We start from the raw sequence: 13,076 nt of genomic DNA, 5'->3' as shown, positions 1-13,076 counted from the left end.
GCTCGCACCTCGGACATCTGACTGGCTTTCCGAAGTTCCGGCTCTCGACGCTCGGCAGCCATGGCGTACTGGATGGATGAATGCGCCGCATCGGCACCCGTACAGCACTACGTACTTCCCGTGCCAGCGTAATCCGGAGCTTTTCAATCCTCGTGGTACGCGTTTCGTGGATGTGTACCGAAGCGTGATCGTTGACCCGTCTCTCGATTTAACCGAGCTTATTCCGACCTGGCGTTCGTTGTTTGACTCGCCACCGGGTACTCCACGTTCCGCTCTGACTGCTGTTCCTGTTGAAGCTGGTACCGAGGATTCGCAGGGTCCGGCTGCAGCTCCAGCTGTCGAGGCTCAGGTTCCTGATGAAGAGGAGAAGGAGAGTGGTGACTCGACTTCGTACACTCTTGGCCACCGCGGCCAGGCACTTGGAATCGATTTGAATCCTCGCTGCACGTTCCACGACGTTCTCCAGCATCTCAGCTAACTGTTGAGGTGTCTCGCGTGACTTCGTTTTCAGTGGTTGCTCCGCGGTCGGCATTCATGTTTTCTCATTCTTAATCCACTTCCACAGCGTAATCATGTTCATGTTGTTCTTCAAATGCATATACAATTTGTTGTTGCAGTAACGTTTTTCGTCTGTTACCACAGGCTGCATCGCCCTGTGGACAGTTCACACGTGCATCATGCGGCTCTCCGGCTCGGGCACCGACGTGTCCATCTTCAGCTTAGTCATGGCCGCGTCCACCGTGGCATAGTCGACGATCGAGGCCAGATTCGCTTGTTTGAAGTATTGGATCCACCCGTCTTCCGTGATCTGTTCGAAGGCCTTCCCGAAGGTCCAACGAGCGATAAGCCGCTTCGTGCCGGTCTCAATACACGCACCCACTGGCATTGCAAACGCGCCAGTCCATTGGGTCTGCAGGGCATTAACTGCTGCGAGATACGTTTCGTATGTCTTCATGAAGTCCCTCCGGTCTTGCATGGTTACACCCTTGTATCTGGGAGGCTGGGGAAGCGCTGGCGCTGCCGCAACGCGCCCTTGGCTTGACCGCGGGCTTACCGTCGGCATGCCTTCATCATCCGCCTCGTCCGGGCCCGTCGCTTCCGTGAACGTGTTCGGGATTTGTAATTGGAGACTCGGGGACCGCGCCGACCCGACGCTCTGCATTCTTCTGGTCTTCTCTTCGAGTTCGTCCATTACGTCTTCTTTCTTACTTGCCATCTCGCGTCACACAACGCGGAGCTTGAGCTCGAACTGAGCAAGAAAGGTAACTAAAGTTAACTTTGATCTTTCCTCACCGGATCGAATGCCGTCTGTACAACAGAAAGCAAAAATCAAACTGAATTCACAAACCTTTAGCTACTGCTGGGCCTCACACAACGCCTGGGGCCCGTTACCGCTACGAGGGACTTCTCTACTTCAAGTGACGACAGCGTCGCCGCCTATACACGGCAGGCGTCCGACCAGGACTCCGGAAGTGTCCAGAACAACCAGCACCTGGAGTATACAGTGTACATGCACTGGCACTGTATACAGCCAGATCAAGAAAGTCATGCCTTAAAGATGTGAGCCGGCGTACAAAGCGATGAAGGCGTGCGTCTACCAATGATATTGCATTGGAGTCGTTAATTTACATAATATATACTAGATCGTCTGCGACTTACACTGGGAATACATATTTTTAAAAATATGTCGACATTTGCTGTCTCTGGGGGGGGACCCCCTGCGACTGGGAGGTTCGGAAAGCTAACATTAAGATGGCTAATTTTTTTTGATACGGTTGTTAGCATAATTGTCAATAGCAAAGTAGAATTAAAGGCTGGGCAATGTATTTGGTATCAACCAAAACTGCCAACGCTTAGCTGGTTTTGCGTCTCTTCACGTCAGGTTCAAGCTTCATCGGAGGTCCCGTTGCGGTACTGAGCTTTTCGTTGACGCTTTGTTTCTTGCGCTGCAGTGGCCTGAATTGCATCAGGTTTTCCTGTACAAGATAACTCATCTTCAGCTGCATTTGCATATCGTCGTTTTGCCATGACTGTAAATTGCAGATTGCCGTTGATGTTGATTCCAACTGTATGGTCAATTTCCTTTATCGTTACGTACAGTTTGTCAAATCAAACAACAATTTGTTACTTTAACGGTAAGGGTCATTTTCCTTCATGTTTACGTAAAATCTTGAGCTAGATGTTGCTGGTACGTATATCCAACGGCGGCTGCACATGCATCTGCTCCAATTAGCTCAGTGGATGGACGAAAAGATGCTAAAAAACCAAAGACTTACATCGCTGCAGCCATCGCCGCCTGCGCTCTCACCGCCACCAACGTCGCCGCTGACGGAGCCACTGGCGCAGATTGACAAACCGAAAGAATAACGTTAGCATTAGCCCGCTCAAAAAAACATCATCCGCTTCTCCACTTCTTCTACTAACCAACTCAATAATAAAGACTTACATCGCTGCTGCCATCGCCGCCTGCGCTCTCACCGCCACCAACGTCGCCGCTGACGGAGCCACTGGCGCAGATTTACAAACCGAAAGAATAACGTTAGCATTAGCCCGCTCAAAAAAACATCATCCGCTTCTCCACTTCTTCTACTAACCAACTCAATAATAAAGACTTACATCGCTGCTGCCATCGCCGCCTGCGCTCTCACCGCCACCAACGTCGCCGCTGACGGAGCCACTGGCGCAGATTTACAAACCGAAAGAATAACGTTAGCATTAGCCCGCTCAAAAAAACATCATCCGCTTCTCCACTTCTTCTACTAACCAACTCAATAATAAAGACTTACATCGCTGCTGCCATCGCCGCCTGCGCTCTCACCGCCACCAACGTCGCCGCTGACGGAGCCACTGGCGCAGATTGACAAACCGAAAGAATAACGTTAGCATTAGCCCGCTCAAAAAACCATCATCTGCTTCTCCACTTCTTCTACTAACCAACTCAATAATAAAGACTTACATCGCTGCTGCCATCGCCGCCTGCGCTCTCACCGCCACCAACGTCGCCGCTGACGGAGCCACTGGCGCAGATTGACAAACCGAAAGAATAACGTTAGCATTAGCCCGCTCAAAAAAACATCATCCGCTTCTCCACTTCTTCTACTAACCAACTCAATAATAAAGACTTACATCGCTGCTGCCATCGCCGCCTGCGCTCTCACCGCCACCAACGTCGCCGCTGACGGAGCCACTGGCGCAGATTTACAAACCGAAAGAATAACGTTAGCATTAGCCCGCTCAAAAAAACATCATCCGCTTCTCCACTTCTTCTACTAACCAACTCAATAATAAAGACTTACATCGCTGCTGCCATCGCCGCCTGCGCTCTCACCGCCACCAACGTCGCCGCTGACGGAGCCACTGGCGCAGATTTACAAACCGAAAGAATAACGTTAGCATCAGCCCGCTCAAAAAAACATCATCCGCTTCTCCACTTCTTCTACTAACCAACTCAATAATAAAGACTTACATCGCTGCTGCCATCGCCGCCTGCGCTCTCACCGCCACCAACGTCGCCGCTGACGGAGCCACTGGCGCAGATTGACAAACCGAAAGAATACATGTAACGTCTTTTTGCTTTTTCCAGTCTAATCACATACTAAGTACGATATTTTGGATGTTGTCCGAACGTTGACCCATTTACGTTACGCTCACGCAATTAATCCTGTGTGGGCTGTCCATTACTCATTCTGAGGTATTCCCAGTATAAATTAAGCTGTGATCAATGCTAAAGCCCTTTTAAGCGATGTACATGTCAAACAAAATCACTAAACATTTTACCAAAAACTTGGGAAACTGGGAGGCAACATCAAACAAAAAACGTTAAACATCTGTACAAAAGACAAGCTACATAATGCCTGTGCTTCTACAACAAACCTTGCTCGTATTTTAGCTGCTTGAGCAACAACTCTCAATTGAGTTCGTACGCACCCATTGCGAGCGCTTTACAATCGTAACCACATATATCAAAAAGGTTATACGTTTAAAGAGAACGATAAACACCTCGTTAGGGAGAAAATGCACCGAAGGTTTTGTTAGCTAGCGCAGTATGATATTGCGATGTGCAACCTACCTACAAAGATGTAGGGTTGCTGTCCTTGTGGCTCGAACGATAAGTTGTTATCTTCGTTTAAATGCAATCGAACGACGTTAAAATCAATACATTAATGTTCTGCGCCACGGTAAAAGTAGAAGTGATTGTTATATGTAAAAAAGGTACAAATATAATTTTAGAAATAAATATAAAGTAAAAAACATTTAAAAAAATCCTTTAATTTTAGCTAATTTGCATATTACGGCTAGTTTAAAAAATACTATTATAAGTTTAACAAATTATAATGGAAATCTTTTAAAACAATGGTCAACAAAGTCATTAAAAAAACAAGATTTAAAAAAAATCCATCGGACGAACAATGTCATGACGAATATTCCCCGCCACAAATGACTTTACTGCTGCTGGAACATCTTCAATCATCGCATGAATGGGCTCCCAAGAAACCTCGAGCTCGCTCAAACCACGCCAGCGCACCAACAACTGGTACTGCTTTGACTCTGCATCGTAGGAGGCCCCCATGAACTTGTCTACAACGTGGCCTTCACTGTTTATGAGCCACATGCAGCAGCAAATCCTCCGATAACTCCAAAGAGTCATCACTGTAAAACTTCAGGCGACTGGCATGCGCTTCACGCTCGTCGCCAGTCACTAAGTTTGTGATACGAAAGATCCAGTTTGACACTGTTCCGGTGACCTGCGCTGGACCGCACCATTTCACACGCAGCTTATCACGGGCGTGGGCCCATACATCTGCATAGAGGACGAAGTCGCCAACGTCAAACTGCGCCAACCGCGTTCCTTGTTTCTGGTCGCTGTAACGTCGACCCCGTGCACGCACCTTATTGTTCGTTGCCACGATACGCTTGTGCATTTGCTCCAACGCAGCTTAGACCTTCTCAAAGTGTAAACGCTGATTTTGTCGGATCTCCTCGAGTGTTGTTGGTGCTGCTGAGTGTGGTACTACAATCGGGTCCAACGGTGATATCGCTTTGATACCAGTCATAGCCGTCACTGGCGCCACTCCACCAAGCGAAAAGGACGGCGAATGGTTTAGTACCATCTGGACAATCTTGACGACAAGTGTCCACTCCGTTGTAGGCATTCTCCATTCTGAGAGCAAAGCTCTTGCACATCAGAGAACCTCTCTCATCACCACTTCAACAGAGCCATTCGCCCACGGACACCTAGCTGTGGTAAAATGGTGGTGCGCACCTAGTGCATGTTGCAAGGCCTCGATTACCCGATTTTAAAATGGGTACCTTGGTCACTCACCCATGAGTGACAGACTCCAAAATTAGCAAACCAGTCCACCAGAGAAGTGTAGGTTGTCTCGGCGTCAGCTGTGACGCATGGAGTCAACCAAACGAAGTTGGACGTGTCATCTTTGAGGACCAATACATACACTTCCCCAGTCGTGGCTTTGCCCATGTACAAGTAGTCCCAATAAAAGACTTCGTTAGGTTTTTCAGTATGAATTGCCTCCCCTAATGGTCGAGGATTGGGACGCCCGCCCGAAACACTCGCGCAGTGTAAACATCGACCCACGAAAAATCACACATCGTTCTCCAACTTGCTCCAGACAAAATGCTCACGGATGGTTGCCAGTGTCACTTCAATCGAGCGGTGACCTGCAGCTCCCAAATGCCCAATGATGCAAATACGCAGCTGTAGCTCTGATGCTGAGTTAGGCAGCCAAATTCGCCCTCTCTCATAACAGAAAATGTCCGAATGATTTCGTTGACAGCCGGACGGCGCTCGTTTGCCTTGTTGACAAGCTTTAATTTCGCTTTCCGTAGGCTAAACAAAGGCTGTCATCTGCCAATAGTACATCGCCCACTCCATCCGGTAGTTTGCCGACCCAGACCGGCACTCGCCGCAACACTAGTGGCCCGCCTGGAGTTTCGAACTTGAAATCCAGATCAATCTACTCGTGAACGAGTACCCCATTTCCGCCAACACCACCATATCTGCCCGGAACCTGCAGTGCACGCTTAATCAAACCGTCGCTCGCGTTCTCAAGCTTCTCAAACAGCACTGGAGAAATAAGCGTGACACTGGCCCCGCTATCGAGCGTGACCGTGCAGTCCACTATGCCATTAACCTTCGCAGAAATCGGGAGTCGCTTCACGTGCTTCTTCTCATCTGCGTCATTCCTGCAGACCGTACCAACACGAACGTTCCTTACCACCTTTCTTCCCGTGTGCTGTTCGTAAAGTGTCTTCGCCTCTTGAGCATTGGCTATGTTTGGGCACTGGAAAACTCCGTGAGTTGGATCGTGACATCTAAAACAAGCGCGCGGTCGGGAGTCCGGCGCTGATCTTTGACGTTTTTCCTTTCGAGTTGAGGGCGGTCGTGCCTCTGCACCACCAGCGGCCGGTTTAGCACTACCCGCTTCACCTGGGCTTTTGCTGGCACCTGAGGCAGACTTCGGGTGGCGTTGGTATCCAGATTGATATCCGGCCGCCGTTTTCGATGCAGGCGGAGGATTCGCCGATTGCATGTGCACCTCGAACTTCATAAACGCTTCCGACTCTGGCTTGAGCCACTTCAAAACTCCTGTACGTCCCGTTTGACTGGCTTGTAGGCTGGTCGCGCCAGATAGGCCTTGACAGTAGCTTTAAAAGTCGGAGGCCGAAGAGCGTTTGTCAAGTATTCGACCACCGTCTTCGGGTCTTCGTGAATGAAATCCTCCATATTCAAATCGTCCAGAATTTGATAGAAGCTGGCTAGTAGGCGAGAGAGTCGCGATGATGCATCATGAAGCTCTACATCCATGACTAACGCCTTAGCGGTCTGTTGTAGCTTCTTGTATGTCGTGACATCGAGTAGAAAAAACGACTTCCAGTCGTCCCCAGTCACGTCGCTACAGTGCCTAAGGTAATTAGTCTGTGTGAATAAATAGTCACAGCTCGAAATTAGTCACACAGTTCGAAATTAGTCACACCGTTCGAATGTGAGACTAATTACCGTGAGCAAGAAAATGTCGTGTTCAAAATTAGTCTAAGTTCATAATTAGTATCACCTTATTTTGGGCATTCGAATTGGCGCAGTGGAAAAGACTGGCCCGGTTTACACTCCTGGCGTGAGTTCGAGTCCCTCCGCAGCAACGGACGGAGCTCGCGTTTTACTGGTGATGCAATAACAGGTCATTTAATAAAGGCAGTCGTTATATCACCTGAATGGCAACATGCTTTAGGATTTGCACACACCCGAGTGCGCCCGAATGTGTCCGAGCTACCCGAATGGGGGCATTAGATGTATACATGCGAATCATGTATAGCTGGATAAATAGTTCAGTGAAGTGTAGCCAAGTTCAATGACATCCCAGGCAGTGTCAGAGAAAAATGCATCAGAAATGTAAAGTCCCATATTATGCCGAAGAAACTTACACAGTCATACAGAGGTACCGGTATCGTAGAAGCTGCAACCTTTGCTTGTTCACATATCCCACGTCAGAAGCTCCCGTAAAGGCTTCGAATGCCAAGAGAACGTAAATGCCACAATTGTAGTTGTCGGTCTGGATACCAATGCTCGATACGTACGACTGGTGATGATACCTATGCTTCGGTATCGGTAGGACCCCCACCAATTTGTGCGCGATAGCTCGGACGCTGGCCGCATAGGATGATGACATCGGGTCGTAAGTGTATATGCTTTCGGTCGATAGGTCGATCATGATAGCGCACCAATGATTTCCATTACAATTGATGGGAACGAGCACCTTTTCGTCCGAAACCCCGGCGAAAAGAGACGCAAGGCCCTCCATGTCTGTAGTGTTTTTCCCGTTGACAACTACACCGACGTGGCTCGAATCAATGGTGACCACCCCTGGTGTGGACGCAAACATCACGTTCATCACCGCATACATGCACTCGTCCCCGAGTGACCCTCTGGCAGCAAGGTCTAGTAGATGTATCTGTGCTCCAATGTTAGTCTTACTAGCCTTATTTCGAGGTAGTACAGTGACAAGATGACGTACCGAGTCAGAGCGAATCTGTAGCTGCTTAAGCTTGCTTGGTATCTCATGGTCTGCTTCAATAGTGTAGTCCGGGCTAAGCGGCTGGGTGAAGTCGGACTCGCAATTTCGAACTCCACATCTCTGTCTTCAATATCAACTGTAGATAATCTGGATGTAGTCGCCTGTTGATCTCCTTCACTGGCTTGAGCTACTGATGGTGTTTCATTGACTGGTTGTGATAGTGCAGAAATGCTATGTTCGGGCACAATCGGTCTCGGTTCAGGCACAGTTGGTCTCATATTAACCGCGGTTGTAGGTGGCTCCGGTTCACTTGGTTCTTGGATACATGCACTTGTTTTCGGGGCAGTCGGTTTCGATACACTCGCAGCTTGCTCGGGGATGATCAACCTTAAATCGGGCACAATCGGTCCTGCTTCGGGCACGGTTGGTCTTGATTCGGGCAAAGTTGGTCTTGGTTGGGGCACAGTTGGGCATATGTCGGCTAGATCGTGAGTGTTGGCCTCCTCTGTGACACAGGAGATCCTAGTCTTACTGCAATGATCGCCCACGGCAAGCAAGCTCTCTTCGGTATGCTCAATATCAGCTTGACCAAACTCACAGTCGCCACAATCATCCACATCGTCACCCGCACCTGTGGTCTTTGAAACCAGGATGGTAGGTCGTTCCGTTTCGGTTTGAAGAAGCCTCTCAAACTCCTTCTGCTTTATGATACGAGACACCGATTGGAGAAACTTCATTGCAAGCTGGTAGTCCTTCATCCCGAATCCGGCCATTGTGTCACTGATAGAGCTAGCTATCAAGTTCGCCTCCCGATATTTTCGGTTAGAGTCCCATGCAGAGCTCGCGTCTTCAGGGGCAGATACAATGGCAAACTTGGCACGAGGAAGTTCAGCCAGGTTGACAGCGGATCGGACCGTAGTTAGTAGCCACCGCTCGTTTAGCAATTGAGTCGGGATTACAGATTCCATCTTCATGTCTTTCCGTATGAAGAACACATGCCGGCAAGGAAGTAAGCGCGTCGCCATGAAGAGGCATGAGCACGTCCAACTATTCTTGTGAACCGTGTAACTGACTCGAGGCTCGTCGAGGGCATCTTCCGACCTTGATTCGCTATGGATAGCGTATACTCCGGGAAATACCTCATTATACTGATACGAAGCTTGGGCGACGGCAAACGTGTACTGCTTGTAGATCAGCTCACAAGCGTGTTGGCCAACGAGGTTGGCAACATGCTTTATCTCCTTATCGTAGTGAGTATGCTGGACGGAAGTCACTTTAAAGACTTGGTCGTTAAAGCACCCGCCTTGCGGAGCATATCCACCGACTCAACGACGCCATCATCTAGCACCTTGTGGATCGAGGAAAAACGATAGAAGGTTTGGCGGTTGACGACATGATTGTGTACGGGGTTACACTTTGTGATACAAACTGCAAACGCGTGCTTGGCTTTGTCAACTAGTCGAACGCAGGCGTTGATCTATGCCAGATTTATAAACGTTAGTACCGATAATTGAGACAATAGTACCCGCAATGCCCGAACAAACCCGAACGAACCCGAGCAGAAGTAGAACTTGAAGCCGTATCTTACCTGGGCTTTGCAGTCCGATAACCGGGTCTCTTGACGTGGGCGCTTGCTGTTTCCCTTCGACTTGTACTTGCCGAAGCAAGTACAGACTAACGTCTTCGCGTAGTATTTCCATTCGGACGGGATTTCAGGTGCTTTAAAGTTCTTGTTTCGGATGTCTGTGTTACGACGCTCAACGGTCGTGTTTGTACGAACACGGAAGACCTTCATAGCACACAATGGGATCAGCAAAGAAGCCTATTGCAGTGTAAATCCACTTTACCTGGTAAGATGCGGCAAAATACCGGTCTAAATACGAGTGGAAAGCGTCCCACGATGTGAAGTGGTGCTTGTCGGGCACAGCCAGCGTTACATTGATAGACTCAGAGTCGTCGGTGTTGGTCCAGTCGCTGGAGCGGCTGCTGTTGTCGCCAGATTCCATCGGGAGCGATTCGTCGACCAATTCCTCTTCGCTGGACTCGACCGAGACGTTGGATGCGTCATCATCGCTTCGTGACCCTGATCCACGACGTGTTTGAGACGTCCGCGCCCTTAGCTCCATCTACAACGTTTGCGCCGATCGATTGTTGCCCTGTGGCTGAACCACGCTCGGCAGCACGCGCAGATTCGTGGCGATCGTCCAGCAGTATTCAGACCCCGAGGCGGGAAAAATGTGTGGTCGCCCCCCTTTACTATACGGTATACTTTGTCCGGAAAGGGGTATTTATCTGAGGAGGTTTAGGGTCGACTCGACTCAGATTTGGCAGATTTTCATTCGGGCAAATGAATCACTCTCTTTAATAAAAGTGGGTTTCCCACTTACCCTCAGCGCGGCACACTACGAAGCAGGGGGTTATGTTTTTTAAGGATATGAATTATACTTTTAATAGAATAATAGCTATGCAGTTTCCTTAAGCTTATTTGAAAAGTATTTGATATTTTATAATTGGAAATGTTTTTTTTATGTGACTGCGTCTCTTGGAGGCTAATGTGGTCTATTCTCATTCCAGAAATTCTTCCAACACACCAACGCCTTTTGGAGGCTAATGTGGTCTATTCTCATTCCAGAAATTCTTCCAACACACCAACGCCTCTTCTCCCTCTAAGAGCTGTCTTTTAATGAGCTCCAACTCAGCTCAACTTTCCCCGTGTGGTGGCTGTGGTGACCTCGTTGGTCCTATTCACGTCTGCCCAATCTGCTCTGTTCATATGCACCCATTTTGTGGGAAGCCTGTCGGACAAGAGGGCTTTGGACAGCATGTTCTCTGTCCAGACTGTGATTCAGGCAAACCTCAAGCTATATCAGCTCCTCCTATCATAAAAGCTTTCGCGCTACAGGGAGCAAAAGATTCGATCTCTTCGAAGGATGATGCCAACGATGACGACTCAGAAGAGAGCTCTGAAGACGACATAATCTCTATTTCCAATGTGGTCGTGACTGAGTTGCCAACGTCAACATCATCTCGAGCGTCACAACAGGTTACCACCATCCAGCATCGCCGTCGTGTCATCTCCTGGATGGAAGAATATGAAAAAGCAAAGGGAGCGAAGAACATGTTCGCGAGAGCTGTCGATCAATTTCCTGATATTTTTAACTCGTCTACTCGCAATGCTAACCTTAGCAAAGCGATGGCCTGGTGGAAGAATCGAGAGCAACTTCAAGCGCCACTCCGGGGTTCTGTGTCACTGTCGAGTTTACGATCAGATAGAAGAAAGCGAGTGAACTCTAAGGCTTTGTCCGGCCGAGGTCGTCCTCGGAGCAAGTGGGTGCTCTGGATATATCCTTGGTTGCTAAGCGAGTTTGATCTATTACGTAAATTGGGGTTGAAGTTCGACGCATCCTTGCTACGTCAAGTAGCTAAGCGTATCCTCCAGGATCCTCAAGCTCCAAAGGCTGATGAGAACGGGGCTGAGCTGTTAACAAAGATCACTTCACGCTGGGTGCAAACCTTTATGGAGAACAACAACATAATACTTCGTGCGGCAACCGGTAAACGACTGGTGAGCCCTCAGAAGGTTAAAGATATTGAGAAGCAAGTGGCCCTATCACCTTGGCAAGTTGAAGCGTGGGTTTGAGAGCGGTTTGTATGACGAGAATGCGATTGAAAACATCGATGAAACACATTTCGTTGTAGATTTTGACAACGGCAAGACTCTCGGTTTTGGAGGCGAAAACCAGGTCAAATATGCGGATGTTGTATCCGGAGGGGATGGAATGACAATGGTCGTGCGAATCAGCGGTGGGCCAAGTGCACGTATCTTGCCCCCGATGATGATTTTTACGAACGCAGACCGTAGTTATCCAATTCGTGGAGTTAAGGATGACGTGGAAGGAGTGTGCTATCGTACGGGGCCGAAGGGCTGGATGGACAAACGTCTCTTTCGCGAGTATCTGAAAGAGCCTCGAGCTCAAAAGCCGGATCGTTTAGGTCGCAAGAAGACTATATTCCTAGATAACTGCTCAAGTCACCTCGAGGAAGACGAGTGTACTGAAGAGCTTCAGAAGTTAAACGCTTTTTTAGCCTTCTTTCCAGCAAACGCAACGGATCTCTGTCAGCCGGCGGACTCATTCGTTATCGCAAAGATAAAGGACGAGTGGCGTCGAATGTGGAATGAGAAAAAGATCGAGTTGATTGAGGAGGAGGCATGGCAAAACAAAAAGAGGTCCGATGGAACCTGGTCAGGAAAACTTAAGAATCCAGGAAAGCATTTTTTTCTGTCCCTGGCTGCTAAAGCAGTACGCCAAGTCAACTCTCAAAGGGACAAGAATAATGTGAACTACGCTCGGAAAGCCATGATTCGATGCGGACTCCCGCTGGATGTTGATGGTGTATGGAGAACTGAACAGCTATTTAGTCACCTTCAAGTAATCATCAAGAAGTTCCCAGATCAATTTGCTGGACAAGCGGTTCCATTGGATATGGCAAACAAACACACAAAAAAACAAAAGAATAACCAGACCAGCTTCTCAACAATCGTAAACTAGTGTGACTAAATAGGGTGAGACATTAATTAGTCTAAGTGTGACTAATTCTACCACACCTTAAATAGTCAGAGTGCATAATTAACCACACTCATACTAATTTAGGTGAGCAGAGTCTGCAGCACCTCACATAAATTAGTATGAGTGAGACTAAATACCGTAGCTACTGTAGCGCTCTTAAACAGTTCAAAACGACACAGTCGAATGAGCGTGCTCTGCTCGATGCAGGCTCCAAGCGGCATCATGAAGACTTGCGACTGAGTACCCTGATTCAGCGCGTCTACTCGTCACTTATACACCATGTAGCTGTCCATGAACTCTCGCTTTTATTTTTTGGTGCTGCCACGATACATCGGAGGTACGGGCATATTAGCACCGGTAGCCAACACCACGGTTGGCTCCTGCGTTGTAGGTGCCCCATTAGATCGCATGTGTGCACCTGCTGATGACTCAGCAAATAGACCCCACCTCAGTTCAATGTGAGGGCGGACTGCTTTCG

General features: G+C 48.6%; 1 protein-coding gene across 1 annotated transcript; it reads right to left on the bottom strand.

Moving 5' to 3' along the window:
• Positions 1 to 1,853: 1,853 nt before the first annotated feature.
• On the bottom strand, positions 1,854 to 3,480 carry PITG_19955 (uncharacterized protein; the record flags this gene model as incomplete). Its single annotated transcript, XM_002895541.1, has 9 exons — positions 1,854 to 1,976; positions 2,277 to 2,337; positions 2,447 to 2,507; positions 2,649 to 2,677; positions 2,787 to 2,847; positions 2,989 to 3,017; positions 3,127 to 3,187; positions 3,329 to 3,357; positions 3,467 to 3,480. 9 exons carry the CDS (start codon positions 3,478 to 3,480, stop codon positions 1,854 to 1,856), a joined length of 468 nt encoding a protein of 155 aa, XP_002895587.1.
• Positions 3,481 to 13,076: the final 9,596 nt, after the last annotated feature.

Source organism: Phytophthora infestans, genomic scaffold (assembly GCF_000142945.1).
Source record: "Phytophthora infestans T30-4 supercont1.161 genomic scaffold, whole genome shotgun sequence".
Taxonomy (NCBI): Eukaryota; Oomycota; class Peronosporomycetes; order Peronosporales; family Peronosporaceae; genus Phytophthora; species Phytophthora infestans.
This window is presented reverse-complemented; position numbering and strand designations above follow the sequence as displayed.